Raw genomic sequence first — 15,989 nt, 5'->3', positions numbered from 1 at the left:
GGTGTCTCACGGTTCACTGAGACCAGCAGCCAGGAGATTTCTCCCTTCCCATTTTTCCAGCCATGCTAGGCACCAAAGGACCAGGTTTTTCCAAGACTTGGGCTCTTCAAGAGCTCAAGCAAGCTGAGTGCCCACATCTTACTGAAAATCACCAGCACTGAATACAGGTGTCTCATGTGATTTTTCAAAAGCACTTAAATTAGGCACCATATGCTTTTAAAAAGCCTGCTTGATTCTCAAACGCCTCTGGAAGTCTGGCTTCAATGGCTTGCGAACACATGAGTAATTTCACTGTCTGCTGCACTTCTATGGGCTGGGAAGACAATGCCGCCCTTGCGCACTGTTTCCGGGGAAGGCCTGCCCCTGTCCCACCACAGCTGGCTGTTGTTCCCACATGCTGAGCTGGAAGAGACTTGCTTTTACCTACAACCTCCTCTCTCCCTCTCCAGATCCCCAAGACAGGCCCTAAGAGTTTCTCCATGGCACTCGTCCTACCTGGATGAAGACTGAAGTCCTCTTGGAAGGATCCCAGAGGAACTCCACCGTGTTTAGCTGCGTGGGATTGGCCCGGGGGTCTATGATACCCACTGACATGGGGATATCTGCAGATGCAGGACACATCTAGTTAGAACGAGCCCAAGGAAGCGTCATAAGCCGAGCACGTGGCGGTGCTAGTGAAAGTCTGGTCACAAATGCACTGCCTGTCTTTGCCACCATGACTCCATCAAGAGGAGTTCATTTTTCCTTGAAGTTTGACACCCAAATACAAATCAAGAGCCTAGAGAGCTGGGCTGGAGGGAGGCAAAGCTAGGCAAGCTCCCCCATTTCCAGCCCTGTTATATACCTCTGGCCTCACATGCACCCAGTGGGGACAGGAGGAGAGAAAGCACAGCATGGGGGCAAAAGGGTGGTGAAAACCGGTGTACTGGAGACATGGTCTCTGCTGGAGATAGGTTACAAGGTATATCTCAACCATTTCAAAGACTCAGAGCCAGGTTCTACTCCACTTAGGGGGTACTTAAGTGTGATCCTACTCCACCCTGGTCAAGTCCCTGAAAATCCATTAATGTATTCACTGTAGGACTGCATGGTCACCCCACCTGTAAGACTAGGTCACAAAGAAGCAGTGAGGAACAGGAAGAGAAAGGCCCATCCACCTATGACATTAGCTGTTTGCCAGGGACACAAGAGAGGTGGAACAGCAGCGCATGTAGGTGCACAAGTTCATTTATGTGCCTAAGTAGGACAGAATCCAGCCCTCAACAGCTTTAGCAGCGTTGCTAAATTTCTATTCCACTTTTCTATTCCAAAATGATTGTGCGTGCAAATACGGCAGCCTTGTTGTACAGACAGACGAGCCAGCTTCATTCACAAGGCCGAGCCAAAGCAAGAATCCACCCTTTATCTGATGGGCTGGGAACTGTTACTCCCTGCTCCTTCCCCCTCCCCACCGTTCCATGTCTTGAATGATTTCCAAGCTATTCTAGGCATATGCGAGGTCCATCCTTGCTGGCGCAGTTCCCAAGCCAAACTCTGTCCTGTCCTACCTTTCCCATGCTACCCAGCCAATGCAGACGCTCACCGATATCCAGGATCCGGTCTCCCGGCCTGTTCCACCTCCATCCCTCCAGCTGCTGGTGCTCCGTGTACTGCAGCCGCCGGTCATGGAATACCACACGAAATATACTCTGAGAGAACAGAAAGTCAGGGCATGTGGAGTTCTGCAACCAGTGCTGAGATGCTCAATTATCCTCAAGCTGTATCCCCAGCTCAATAAATGAAAGCACAGGGGGAACAAGGGACACCCAGAGCTTCCTGTGAAGGCCAGAGGGGCTAAAAGCCTGCAAGGGCCTACATGGTGAGGACTATCCCAGCATTTCCCATGTACAAAACTGCTCCAGAGACCCCTAGTCTCCCACCCTCAAGCACACGTACTTTCAGAGATAGCTCCCACACAACTCTGGGCCCCCTTTCAGCATCTCCGAGCCTGAGAAACTCAAGCACTGGCAACAGGTTCTCTGCTGAGACCCCAAGATTTCATTGGCATTGGCACCCTGGGAAGCCAAGAAAGCCAGTTAAACCCATGCTTCCAGGAAAGCACATGGTTCAGGCTGCTGCCACAAAACACCCCACAGCTCCTAGAAGTCCCTCTGCTCAGGGGACTTTGACTGTAGGGCATGCAGTGGCCTGGGCTAGGCTGGGCCAACCTAGCTGTACTGCACATCCGGGCTGCCCCTGATCCACATCCCTTACCTTCACCAGCTTCCCGTTGATCTCAGGTAGCTCCCCAATTTTTCTATTATCCAGCATCCGGATCTCATACGACTGACCTGGGAGAGAAAAGGCCCAATGCTGTTAGGCATATGCGGGCTTCACTCCTCTTCTTTGGCATTTGGCTTGCCATTTAATAGGTCAGCAAAGGAACTGATAAGCAGTCTAAGTGACACGAGATGATCAGGTATCAGGTCACAAGACAGATACTGCTGTGATGTTAGCAACAGGGAATAAACATCCCTGTCCTTTCCAGTGAGACATGATAGAGCTTTCTAGGAATCATCTACACTAACCGACATCAGACGCATGCAAACACAGAACAGGAGGAGACCTGTTCCATGGGGGGCTTCAATTTGGTTGCTCTGACCTTCCAAAGAGCTCATCTACCAGCTGGTGCATGGAATTTCTCTCCTAAGGTATACGCTGCAGGGCTTACAACAGCATGCATGTCTGGATGTAGCCTACCCCCTACACAGCCAGCCCCAAGAGCACTCAGAGAGGAGGGCTGTTGCAAGGAGAACAGGACATGGGTTTGATGTGTCAGCTAAGATGGGAAATAAACCTGCTGCACAACCTGCATTAAATTATACAGCATGCAAAAGACAGGCCAGCCCACAGGCAGCATCTGCAACCATATCCGAGCATGGGGGGAGGCAGGTAGAAGGGAAGTGAAAAGGCTGGAGAAGGTGGCTGGAAGCAGCTTGGGATTCAGGACAGAGTTGGGTTAGCCAGAGAAGGTGAATGTCAAGAACAACATTTAGGGCTAAGAGAGTTGGAGGCTTCCATAAACCAGTGTGCACCCCCGAGCCCATTGCCACCAGTCCTCAGGCAACATCACCTTGGTTGAGATAGGTAAGTGTCTCATCATGGAGCTTCACAGCGGGGGATGTGGCTGCACACAGCACGTATTGGAAAGGCAGGATCTTATTCTCATTCTCGGGAGGCAGATTCGATTCCTCTTGCTTAAAGATAGGCAAGGCAAGGACATCGCTGAAACAGAGTGGGAACATATCCATGTCAGCACCAGGTGTGGAGAGATCAGAGACTCATAAAAATTAAGGGCTGGAAGGGACCTCAAAAGATCGAGTCCAACCCCTCCCCGGCTCGGCAGGAATACTACTGAGATCAAATGATCCCAGCAAGGTGTCTGTCCAGTCTCCTCTTGAAGACTTCCAAAGCTGGGTACTGCACCACCTTCTTGGGAAATCTATTCCAGATTCTGGTTACTCTTACCGTAAAGAAGTTATTTCTTACATCCAACCTGAAACCATCCTCTTTAGTTTATGGCCATTGCTGCTTGTCCTCCCCTGGGGTGCCCTAGTAAACAGTTTTTCACCTCTTACATACTTACAGACAGCTACCAAATCCCACCCCCCAGTCTCTTCTTCCCCAGGCTGAACAGTCCCAGACCCCTCAGTCGTTCCTCATAAAGTTTGTCCTCCAGGCCCTTAATCATTTTTGTGGCCCTTCTCTGGACCCTTTCAAGATTCTCCACGTCCTTTTTGAAGTGCGGTACCCAGAACTGGACATAATATTCCAGCTGGGGTCTCACCAGCATTGAGTAGAGAGGAAGTATCACTTCCTTAGCCCTGCTCATGACACATCAACTAATGCATCTCAGTATGCTATTAGTTCTGTTGACTACAGTGTTGCACTGGTGGCTCACATTCATCCTGTGATCACCCATAACCCCAAGGTCCCTTTCAGCCATTGTACTGGCCAGGACATCTCCTAACCTATATTCATGTCGCTAGTTACTTCTCCCCAGATGAAGCACTCTGCATTTATCCTTATTGAACTGTATCCGGTTCTGCTCCACCCACCTTTCCGGCTTGTCCAGGTCCGCTTGGATCCACAAGCGTGACTGCTTTTCCCCGTAACTTAGTATTGTCTGCAAACTTAGCCAGCGTGCTTTCCACATCCTCATCTAAACTGCTGATGCTACAGACAACCCCACACACGTGCACACACATATCTCTCCCCCACCAGGGCCCAAGAAAAGGACTGTCCCTTTCAACATCTTCAGGGGACATAAAAGGAACAGCGATCGGCCACTCAGAACAGCCCCCAGGACTGGCTCTTGGGAGATTCCTGTTCCCATCCCTGCTCCAGATGCAAAATACCAGTCAGTTTATAATCCAATGGGTGCTCCCTTCAATGGCAGGGCTCTTCCACCATCCCTACACCCTTGTACAGTCGCTTTGCAGTGCCTGCTCCTCACAATAGGAAGATGGATGTAAAAGAAAAGAGTTCAGTTTCCTCCCATCCTGGGTCCCAACAAGAGTAAGTCACTTTTTGCAGACACCACTCCTGCCCCGATGCAGAGCTGGCAGCCCCCACTGAGTATCCTAAAGCTCCAGCTCCTTCTACAGGTTTGTTTCATAAGCCTGGTTCAAGGATCTGCACCACTGAGTCAGTTCAACGACAGCACTCACATGAGCTTAGAGAGCAGGATCATGGGTAGTGTGGTAGGCTGACGCCTGCCCTCGTGCAACCCCCGGGCAAAAATCGCTTGGCAGCTGAACATGCCTTAAAACAAAAGCTCTATCTATACGCAGCGCACGCAAAAAGGCACACATCCCATGGAAATGCATGAACCCTGCAGGCGAGTCAGCTACGTCATGGCTCCGGCATGAACCCTGCGCCCTTCCCCGAGTCTGATAAAACCTGCTCCTTTACCAAGGGCTGTACACAGAGGCACCTTTGCTTCACAAGCTGGAGGACTGCACTCGCTGTCACACGGCATTGCCTTTTCCCAGGAAGGGGCACAGCAGAGCCGTTCTTGGCCGCAAACCACTCCGGAACGGACACCTGCTGTAGGCGGCATTTCAGAAGCCCGTCAGTCAGCAACGTTGTTTGGGGAGGCGGAGAGGCAGGGATATTCCTAGTATTTTCAGTCTGCTTTGTCATCAGGGCCTGCCTTTTTTCAAAAGCACTTATGTCCCTGGCTCTGCACCCCATCTCTCCATGGAAGAACTGAATTTAAAACCACACACGTCCCTGTACTACAGAGCGTTACTGACACAGCCATGCTGAGCGAGAGCAGAATCACACAACACCACTAAGCCAATGCAAGTGAACTGCCACTCACTCCCCAGGCAATTCAGGGGGGCAAGTTTTTCATGGGGGGACAGAGTTGGTAACCATTTAAACACAAAAGACCATATTTAATGAAAGCCGATCGTGCATCACAAGCATTACAGAACAAGCACGTGGAAATGGTTGTCTGGTCCCCAGCATCGGAGTGCACAGCTGTGGGCAGGAAATGTTTTGTCCCTTTCTACTTCCTTGCGGGTCTCGCTCCAATTCCACTCCCGCTCTGAGGTCTGGCCTTCAAACTAAACCTGTGTTGCCAACTACAGAAGGGCAGTTGTACCTTGTTTCCCTTCCCAGGCAGGAATAAACTGTATGGATTTAACTGTATCCATGCTAGGGCAGTTCTGGTCCAAACCCAGGCTTCCAGCTCTCATGAAAACCCCCAACTAACGTAGCTAAACGTCACTCAGCTTTCACCTGCTGTCACTAGGGATGCACCAGAGGCCCCATCTCAGGGCTTGATACAGCGCTCTGCTTGAAAAGCCTGACAGCTCTTGACATTAGTGTGTACGGCACTGATGCCCACACAGACAATCCTGTGCTTCTGCGTGGGGCGGGAGCACAGAAGCTCCATTACGAGACCAGAGCTCTTTTATTTTAAATGAGGAATCCTGCCACCCGGCACGCAAGACACTGGCATGCCCACAGTTATCATTGTGTTGATAATACACTAACTATCAGGGGAGCACTTGCGTACAGGGCTGCATCTCCGCAGGGATGTCAACCAGCACAGCCATACCTCTGCATGCTCTATTATGGAACATGGGTCCCTTATTCCAAAACAAACCCTGCTTAATGAGCACGTCAATCTAAACTGAACCACTCATTTCACACCAGCCTCTGGTTAACGCCTCCGTGCAGACAAAGCTTTCTGCGGTGTGACCGTATTTCAGCCTTCCCAAATGAGTGGAGCAGAGCTTCCCTTTGCAGAGAGACACAGCAGACAACTGGAGGGAAGGGAGAGTGGCACAGATAGCCAAACCCTTCTGCTGCCTGTGCCCAGGATGGGATGTAACAAGGGGATCTGACGCATTAGATTGGTGAAGGGGCCAAAACCTTGTTTGCCCCCAGGGAGAGGCCCACGCAGAAGCCAAGGTCTTGTTCCGATGAAGTCCTCCTGTCTAGAAGAGAGTCCAGAGTAAACAAAGGTGTCAGCACGGCAGTGTAGAGGAGAGGTGCCCAACCTCCAGCCCGCAGACCAAATGAGGCCCACAAAAACGTTGGAATCTGACCCGCGGCACTCCCAGTTAATACTGCCATCCCTCTCCGCTGCCAAAATCCCAAGCCCTGAGCAGCTGGTTGGAGCTGGGCAATGACCCCCCAACACAGCCAGATTGGAGCCAGGCCATGCCCCCTTCCTTCCATGCAGCCAGGCTGGGCTGTGCCCCGTCTGCCCATGAGGCTGGGCCACATCCCCTTGTCCCTCCATGTGGGCCAGGCCACGTCCCCTTCCCTCTGCCTAGCCCCCTTCCACTGTGCTGCTGGTTCAGGTGGGCCATGCTCAATCCTCCCCCTACTCCACCTGGCCAGGTTGGGGCCAGGCTATGTCCTCTTCCTCCCGCAGGGCAGGGCCATGCCCCCTTCCCCTGCAGGGCTGAATCAGGGCCAAGTCATGGCCTTTCCCCACCATGGGACCAGGTTGGGGCCCACCAAACACAGCTGGATTGGAGCCAGGCTGCCTCCCTCCCCTCTCTGCACAGCTGAAAGGGGCCCTGCTGGATCCAGCCCACAGAGGGATCAGGCACTGCCCATCTGGCCAAAAAGGTTGAGCGCCTCAGTGTAGAGGAATGGCCAACGACACTACAACAGAGCAAGACTCACTTGCTTCAAGAAGTGGGAAAAAGGCAAAATGTAGCTTTCCTTGAAGCAGAGGCAGGATGAATGCTCAGACGTCTGTCACCCACTGGCTTTGGCAGGAAACACTTGGGGCATCAAAACATCACAGCTGTGCCAGCAAGACCAGATCCTCCAAAGAGGAAAGAGAGGGGTGTTCCAACTAAAGGCTGGGAGACATGGCATTGTATCTACACCTCCTTTGCCTACTGTTAATCACTATCTGAATTACAGTGAGCGCTATAGATGTCCATCAAGATCAAGGCTATGCCAGGCTAGATACCATCTTGACATATAGATACAGTTCTTGTGTGCCTCTAATGGTCTGAAGAGACCAGAAAAAGGATGGGAGCAGGAAAATAAGCTAAGAGAGTAGAAGCAAGGAGGACACTGGCAATCATCTCAGACCCAGGCCAATACCCCACACGTGTCCCGCAGTCTCCAGCCCTAAAGCTCCCCCATGTCAGATTTACCTCTTCCTTCCAATTCACCTAGATTTCAGAGCTTTCATAACTTTGCTTTCCATTAAACGTTAGTACTGTTCAGCAGTTCTCCCACATATGCAACACCTTTGCCTCTTCCACATGTCTTTCCAGCTTGCCAGACACATCCCTGACCACCAAGCAGAGAGGCTGAAATGGCCTGCCACCCCTTGGCTCAGCCAGCTAACCACAGGACTTCAACACAGCACCCAGACAAATGCCGGGTCAGAGAGCAGTCAAATAAAGACAGACCCCCAGCTACAGCTAAGTGGCCATGGTGCTGCCTCCCAGTCCTCTAACCAAGCTCTGACACTGTCCATGAGCTGATGCCACCGTGACTTTTGTCCAGTTGCTGTGTTGAGGATGCTAGAAATGGGACCAGAGGGATCAATCCCATGCTGGTAGGGTGCCAGCTGGAAGCTATCCATGCATTTGACATACCTCTTGCTTCAGCGAGCCAGAGCTCCATCTCTGCCAGAGCATTATACAAGGTGAGTGAGACTGCACACACAGCCTGTGGCTTGGGCTTCACAACCAGGCTGCTGCAGCTTCCAAGACAGAAGCAATGCACCCTGTGCGGGGGCAGCTCTCCTGGCAGGAGGAGTTTGCTGCTAGACATGCCAGATACCCCAAATGCTAGAAACTCAGCCAGCAGTGCTGCTTCTATACTAGGGGTTTCACCAGCATCTCCATGTTGCTGGAGGGGTTGGGAGGCAAGGGATATTTTCAACCCTGTAAGCGGAGCTACACGGGCAGAATGTCATACTGGGGACAAGGTCTCACTCTTACAGCTGGCTGCAACGTGGGAGCAGAGACCTTCTCTATTTCACTCTTCTACCTCTATACCAGCTCTTCCACCTTCCCTTAAGATGCAGGAAGGCCCTCTCTGCTTTACACAACAGCATCGCTTCGAGGAGTCTGAATCAGAGGCCTTTTCTTATTCATTATTAAAGTAGGATGTTCTGGAGATGGCATGATCTTTTCAGCAGAGAGAGGAGTTGTGACTGTTTAGAGACATGTCACGCAATAGCACTCTGAAGGCTGTAACATAGAGGCCTGCTCTCAGCTTTGCCCCCTGGTCCATTCCCAAGAAGAGTGCAAAGACACACATATACCCCCTACCTCACCCCTCAAATCAGCTGTCAGTCCTCAGTTGAACTGAGATTTTAACACCCCTGCAAACCTCGGCGCAAAGGGGCAGGAAAGGCTTTTGCCACAGCTGGGGTTTAGTTTCAAATGAGTTTCAAGGCAGGTTCAAATTCTGTACAACTTCCAAGCTGGGGGCCCTTTTCCAACAGACAATTTCTGCCCTTCGGAAGGCTGGGGGCTTGGACAGGAAAGAGTTAAGCCAGACCCTCAAAGGGTCAACGTGATTTTTTTTTGTAGTTGAACATTAAACACTTTGCCAAGGGGGGAAAAAAACTGGACTCTTCCAACCAAACATTTACCCTTCCCCAAGCAGAGTTTTAACCCTTCAATTCCAGGAGATGAAGTATCTGCATGCTCCACTCCCCACTGCAGCGATATGAAAGGAACCTGCCTCCGCTGTTACCACAAGAGATCGGCTACTTTTAAACAGATAAAATCCACGCAAAAAGAAAGATGATGGCAGACCAGCCACCTTGCACTGGCTTCTTGCACTGCCTTTATTTCTTTGAACTGCCTTGGCTTCTATCATCCAGCCCTACATTACTACACATGTCTTCAACCAGATGCTGGATGTTTTGGGAATCCACCCAGACTATATTTCTAGTACAGACACAGACAGATCTCCAAGCCCAGCCCTTGGTGCTAAGAGCTGACCTTACAGTAGGGCAGCTGAGTATTTATGTAGCCCTGGAAGGGACCTATCCCCTGTGATGAAGGAAGCAGCGTCTAACAATGCCTGCCAGTTCTAGAACGGACTTGTGCCACAAGTGCTTAGCAGTGCATGGTGAACCTCCCATTAATTTCTGCTAATCAGAGCAGGGGAGAGCTGAACATGCCAGCAGAACATGCCTGCTTGCCCGCATGCTAGCTCAGGCATCGAGACAGACCCCGCCAAAACGTTATAGCCAGGTTCTCTGGATCACTGGTAACATTAACCAGGAGGCAGCTGAAACTAAAGCTGTTTCATTGGATGCTGCTCTATTCATCCTGTACCCACACGCACCCAGCAAGACATCACAGAGATGTCAGACCCAGTTGCCTGGGTGCTGGAATCTGAGCACTGCCTCAAGACAAGGAGAAAGAGTTTGCACAACGGGGCATGTTACATAAACTGGTGAAAAGGCTTCCCTGAAGAACTGAGTGAGGAAGTAGTCTCTGCTCCAGATGAGGCTTCAGGCTAGCAGCACAGGGGCAGCTCCCTCTCTTTCCCCCGCATCCTCACTGCTGAAAGATTTCCCTTCCCACAGGTCCTGTCTTAGGAACACCAGCATTACTGATCCATAGCAAAACACCCATTCAGGATTGCATGAGAACAGATGCAGGCACAGCCCGAGTCCCATGGAAGAGCCAGGGAGCAATGCCATATTCCAAGTCGGCAAAACAGACTGCTGTAAGCACTGCACGCCACTTTACACAGCACCGGGAGCTGAGCAAGATTTTTGATGACAGATCAGAGTTTGGGAACCTACCTCTCTTCCTGTAGTTTTTGGGACCTACTTTGGATCTCTATTCACTTCCTAATACTTGTAAGAAGAGTTGGATCCAGGTCTCCGTACTGCTATATTTCTGGAAAGCCTCTAATTAAATCCAGAATTAGCCAAGTGTAAAACAAGCAACACAACACTAACAAAGGGACAGTGCTCTAATAGCCACTAATGGGGCCAGACAGATTACAGAGGTGCTGCTACTTGGACCCTTTGGTTACAAGCAGATAGCTCATTCAGCTGTCATATCAACAGCCCTGCCTATATGGCGTTACCCTCCCTAAGGCGGGGGCTCAGTACAGCATCCAAAGAAAACTGCCTTCTCCACTTCTCTGTTGCAACAGCCATGGATTACACCAAGAACTGCCAAGCACAGAGGTGCAATCATTTAGACACCATTATGTTCCCCTGCTACATGACCTGGGTAATAGGGTCAGCTCTACATGTCAAATGCTGCAATAAAACGTTAAATATTGGCAGAGGCAGTATCATAAAAAACAAATCCAAACACCACAGGCAGGGCTTAGGCAGCTCTACGGTGCTTCTAAAATGCCTGGACTCTCAACCATCATCGTCTGCAATACACATTTTTAACGATTTCCCAAAGATAAGTCAAAGGTTGTGACCCTAGGCACTATCTGCACCCTCATTTAAGCCTAAGCCGTGAGCACTTTGCTAATGCCTGTCTTCTCATGAGACACCCTTTTGAAATGCCATTCAGCACCTCAGCCCAGACCTCACTGTGGCTCATTTCCCTGTTTGGGTAACGTCAAAATCTTGAGCGTACTCAATTACGCGCTGCTATTAGCAGAACCCCCATGATACCCAATGATTCACAGCTCAGACGCACTCTGCCATTGACAGTGTCAATGAAGACAGCCATCCAGAGGGAGGGGAGGGGATTTCCCTTGCGAAACTGCTCCTCTGGGGCTCTGAAACTGTCACCGTGAACTCCAAGCACACTGGAACAAATTCCCACATCATTCTTGCTTTAAAAGTATTTTGCAATGCAAAGCAAAGCACCTTGCCCTCCACGCCGCACATCGGCCCTGTTTGCTCTGCTCTCCTGAAAACACAAAAGGTTGAAAGAGTTGAGAGAAGCTTTCTAGACAAAAGTGCGTAGTCAGTTACACACAAAAATTTACAAAGCACTCTCTGATCTCTTAAAGCGGTTGCTTTGGAGAAAGATACTAATGACACCCTCCATTAGCAACTCCCAACACCTCATCACTTTTTTTACTATGGCCAAGCATTTTTTACTATGGTGTGAATCATCACTGCTGTTGCTAATGGCCACCTACCAGCAAGCAATCACTAGGTAGTAATGAGCCTCCTCCATAGCCAGAGGGAGGGTGATTGCAAAAAAAGGCAACAAGTGGGCAAATAATAGAGGAAACCCTAAAACCCAGAGAATGCACCTGGCCATGAAAGTCCTTCCCCTCTGTGCCTGCCATGCGACAGACCAAAGGAAATGTCAGGGGTCAGGACACCGAGATCAGTGCATTTACCTAGCGGAACGCAGGCACTATTTATGGTCAGCTTAGGTGGATGAAAGTTAAAAAAAAAAAAAAAAAGAGTCAGATTTCAACAAGTCCGTGAAGTTTGGATCGTTTTCTTAAGGAACGGAGGGAGCCACGTTTGCTAAGGCAACCTGCTGCTGGAGCTGCACAAGTATCTACAGGGTGAGGGACTGCTCTGTACCCTGGGGATCTCAGTAAGAAGCCTCTCCAGCTTAGTGGGAAGAGGGAGGGGGGTTGTGTACTTCTTTGTCAGTCCAACAGCTGGTTTTATCACCTGCACAGCTGGGTCTGAGGCACAACTGAGTTATTTTATCAAGGTCACTTTGCAAGCAGAGCGTGTTGATGTTTTCCCCTCCATTTCTTTGCTACCAGCTGCAAGTTAACTGAAGCCATCTTTATGCAACACGTGATCCCTGCAGCGTAGCTGACAGGTTTCACTTGCAATACGCCCAAGGCTCTGCATCGCTGGCTGAAAAGCAACTTGTTCCAAGAGGGGACTGGTAAAGCTTGCTATGGACTGCAAACCAGTCACAAAACTGGAGGACTTCATGCTCAGCCTTCCTATTTGCACTGAGGTTTAAGAGTGGGCCAAGACCTGCCCATCGACAATCTACTCCAAAAAGATCCTTACACATGACATGACTCAAATAATGTGATGACAGAAATATATGGCAATGGCCTATTTGTGATTGAGCAGAGAGAAAGCCACTGGAGACTCCAAAGGAAGAGGTGTCACTGCCACAGCAGTATTGTGATGGTGCCTACAAATGCCAGCCAGCATGTCTGGCATGGCACAAACCCCCACCTGACAGTTTATCACCTGAATAAACAAGGCACTTTGAAGAGGAGACAGGCATAGGGTTGCACTGCAAGTCAGCAGCCCAAGCCAATAACAGAGCCCTGGTCTCTTCCCTCTGCTCCCATCAGCTCCACAGACCTGTCCCCTTCCTGGGTGCTGGGACAGGGAGCAGTGGGAGTAGTCTCTTCCAGAAGCCCCATCACATAAAGTAGCTTTCCCTGTTTCCTTCTTCTGCCCCTCAAGCCTCAACTGGAGTCATCTTCTCTCTTTTACTGCTCTTCCTCCAAGCACTGAAGAACAGCAGGCAGCTCAGGTTGCAAGAGTCTGGACAAGCTGATATAACTGAAGGGTTAGTTAGGACTTGGACCTTTTCCTCAAGCATCACAAGCCAAACAGAGAAGCTGGAATCCCCCCACCAATATCAGTCTCTAACTGCTTCTTGGGGCAGGAAACCGATCTCTGTAGCACTTGGCTCAGCAGAGCCCAGATTCTTAACAGGGGTCCCTACGCCTACAAGCCTTGGCCATGGGTCAGAGGCCAGCATGTGAGATGCTACAGTCACAGGGCAGAGAGACAGTCAGAAATAAGTGGGAGAAGCCTTAATTATCCCTGGCACCAGTTTAAATGAGGGATCATGCCCATATAATAAAGAGCTGCCATTTCACACTGCCTGTCCCTCATGGAGAGGGAAAGAAACAGGAAATACCGCTGCTCTATGCTCCCTGTTGACTGGAGAGTGCGGGAAAGGCCAACGCACTGCATGTAAAGCATTAGCGCCTTGGGAACGGTGGCATCCACCCCCGGGAAATGTCATGGTGGGAAAAAGCGATATCCACCACAGACTTTCCCTCTGGGGATGGTTATCACTACAGCCCAGTCAAGACCGGGAAGGCTCCCAACAGCTTGTCCAGAGGAGGGTCTCACTGGGGAATGCCCCCCTGCCCCTCCAGTCTCATCTGCCCTTAATCCCCCAGAGCCCACGCTTACCTCTTGTGCCCCTCACTTACACAAAACTGGGGGTTTAACCACACTCAGCTGCCCCCGTGCTCACAATTATCTCACGGTGAGCAAGTGCTAAACCCAGTAATGTGGCCCTGTTTTATTTGGGGACAACTAGTTTAGGCCTCACCATGGGACAAGGCTGGGGGCAGGGAGGTAACACGGAGCGGCCAAGTTGCGGTAAATTCTCCGTGAACGACGGACACGTGAACAGCAATAACTGCATGAATGGAGTTGCATGGAATTACGTGACTGTGAGGGCAAAAAAAGGTTAGGGCTGTCTCCTCCACCCATGCCTCCGCTGCCATCTTAGCATGAATGACTCAGATCTGCTCCTCCAGCCCTGACCCATCTCATCTTGGCCCATATCTCAGACATCTCTATGTCAGCACCAGCTTTCTGTGGCTGAACTCCGGATCCTGCCCCCACCACTGCTTCCAGAGCCTTCTCATCACTCGGGTGTGTAATCAAGGAGTCATCTCGGACTTCCCCCTCCCTTTATTTCAAGCAAGTTTTATTCTGATTTCACCTCAGCTGGGCAGGAACTGTTGTGAGCAAACCAAAGTGCAAACCGACTGGATCTTCCCTTCAACACAACTCCCCCGCTGGCTCCCCACGCCATTCCAACGCAAGGTATAGTTCAAGCAGCCGATTCCCCCTACCTGCAAGGCCCTGCTTCCTCTCTATTCCCCCTCACTGCCACATGCTCCTTCCCAAGCCAAAGTCAGTCTCATGCGGCCCTCCTTCTGCATTCCCCCTCACGCCTGGCGACTCTGAGCTCTCACCCCCTCTTCTCAAGTAGATCCCCACACGCTTTGCAGGGCAAGTGCTGCTTCCCTGACCTGCTACCTGGTCTCCTTGATCCCTTTCCTGGAAGCCAGAAGATCCACAGGAAACAAGCAAGCTGGAGGGAAACAGGTGGCACTTTCTATTAGTTGGGGTAGTGGTGGAAGGGAATTATCAATACGTACGAGCCATAAAAATCGCACCTACTGGCTATTTATCGCTCCCCCTGACTCTGCCTATGCCCCGCACCTTCTCGGACTACAAGCGTGACTGTCACCATCCTGCACCAAACCAAGGGTCTCCAGTGCTGAAAGCCTGTGCCGCTGGGACCAGAGGAGAGCATGCCCTGGATGGGTCAGCAACACATACAACTCTTTTGACGCACACCTCTCCCAGTACGGCACCTATCACACAAAGGCCCCAAACACTGGTGACCACAAAACAAGCACGAATTACGCACTTTATCACCCTTCGGCAACGACTCGAACTCCTCCCTAACCCACAGCGCGGGGAGGCCAGGTCTGAAGCTAAGGTCTGCATTCAAATCATAGCACAGCACTCAAAAGGGGCTTCTTCACTTCCCCCTCTCCCAGGGGCAACTCATTAGGGCAGGATGACGCTTCCAGGTGGACTCGTTGATGTGGCATCAGCCGCTCTGCATGGGATCAGCAGCCCAGCGGATGCCTGGGAATTAAGGAGCCTCCACGTCCCCTCAGCCCAGCTCCGTCACCTGTCTCCAGCTGTGGCCAAATCCCTGCTGCTTCCAGAGGCAGCACCAGGAGAGACAGACGGAGTCCAGTTCCCGGCTCTCAGGTTTACGCAACGCCGAAGCAGGCGGCACCGTTACACCACTTTGCCTTCGGACAAATTACTCACCCAGGTTGTTAAAAACCCTGGAGTCTCCCACACCAGCCTCGTGCCGAGGGCAGCGCAGGGCTTCCCGGCGCCGGGTCCCAGTTCTAGGTCTGTGCAGCGCTGGAGTATCCTAAATTGACCTCCCTTTCCTTTCGCTTGGGAGGAGGGAGGAGCAGGTCCAACTGCCCTCGAGGGGTGCCAATAAACGCCGGGCACCAGGCAGAGGAGAAGGAGTCACCTACCACGCGGCAACGGGATACGGCGCTCGCGCCCACGCAGCTCAGCCACGAGTCACTGGCACCCACGGACGCGCCCCGCGCCCTCCCACGACGCCCCGCCACGCGCCAGTCCCCAACGGGGCTCCCTTCGCAGCGCCGCGGGGCGGTCTCCCTACCTCATGCTGTAGGCCCCGGCGCCCAGCTCCTGCCCGATGCCCGAGAGGCTGGCATCGAAATCCTGCACCAGCCCCGACTCGATCACCTCGTCCGCCAGCGGCAGCTTCAGGGCCCACGCCATCCTGGCCGCTCCGGGGGGTCAGCGCACAGCGAGCCCCCACGGGGCCGGCCACCCCGCAGACGCCCCCCTAGTCCCAAGGCACGTGACCCGGGGGGGGGGGGACCCCGGCCCCACCGCTACCACCACCCCTGAGGGCGTTCCGGGGGCGCTGTCCTGCCCAACAAGCGGGGCTCCCAGCACCCCAGCCTTGCTCCCG

At 51.8% G+C, this 15,989-nt stretch overlaps 1 protein-coding gene across 2 annotated transcripts in view; it reads right to left on the bottom strand.

Moving 5' to 3' along the window:
* The window catches only part of TFCP2 (transcription factor CP2), a 31,609-nt gene extending 15,620 nt beyond the window's left edge, over nt 1-15,989 (bottom strand). Inside the window, exons 1-5 of one of the 2 annotated variants that reach the window (XM_006275699.4) lie at nt 15,672-15,989; nt 3,113-3,264; nt 2,254-2,330; nt 1,583-1,688; nt 496-602 (exon numbers count right to left, since the gene is read on the bottom strand). In XM_006275699.4, coding sequence (XP_006275761.1) covers nt 496-602; nt 1,583-1,688; nt 2,254-2,330; nt 3,113-3,264; nt 15,672-15,793 — 564 coding nt within the window. In that variant the 5' untranslated portion in view covers nt 15,794-15,989. Of the gene's footprint in view, nt 1-495; nt 603-1,582; nt 1,689-2,253; nt 2,331-3,112; nt 3,265-4,097; nt 4,513-15,671 lie in introns of those variants that run through there. The other variant, XM_059718225.1, reaches the window with a different exon arrangement.

The sequence above is a fragment of the Alligator mississippiensis genome, chromosome 15, assembly GCF_030867095.1.
Source record: "Alligator mississippiensis isolate rAllMis1 chromosome 15, rAllMis1, whole genome shotgun sequence".
Taxonomy (NCBI): Eukaryota; Metazoa; Chordata; order Crocodylia; family Alligatoridae; genus Alligator; species Alligator mississippiensis.
Note: the sequence above shows the minus strand (reverse complement) of the source record. Positions and strands in the feature narration are given on the sequence as shown.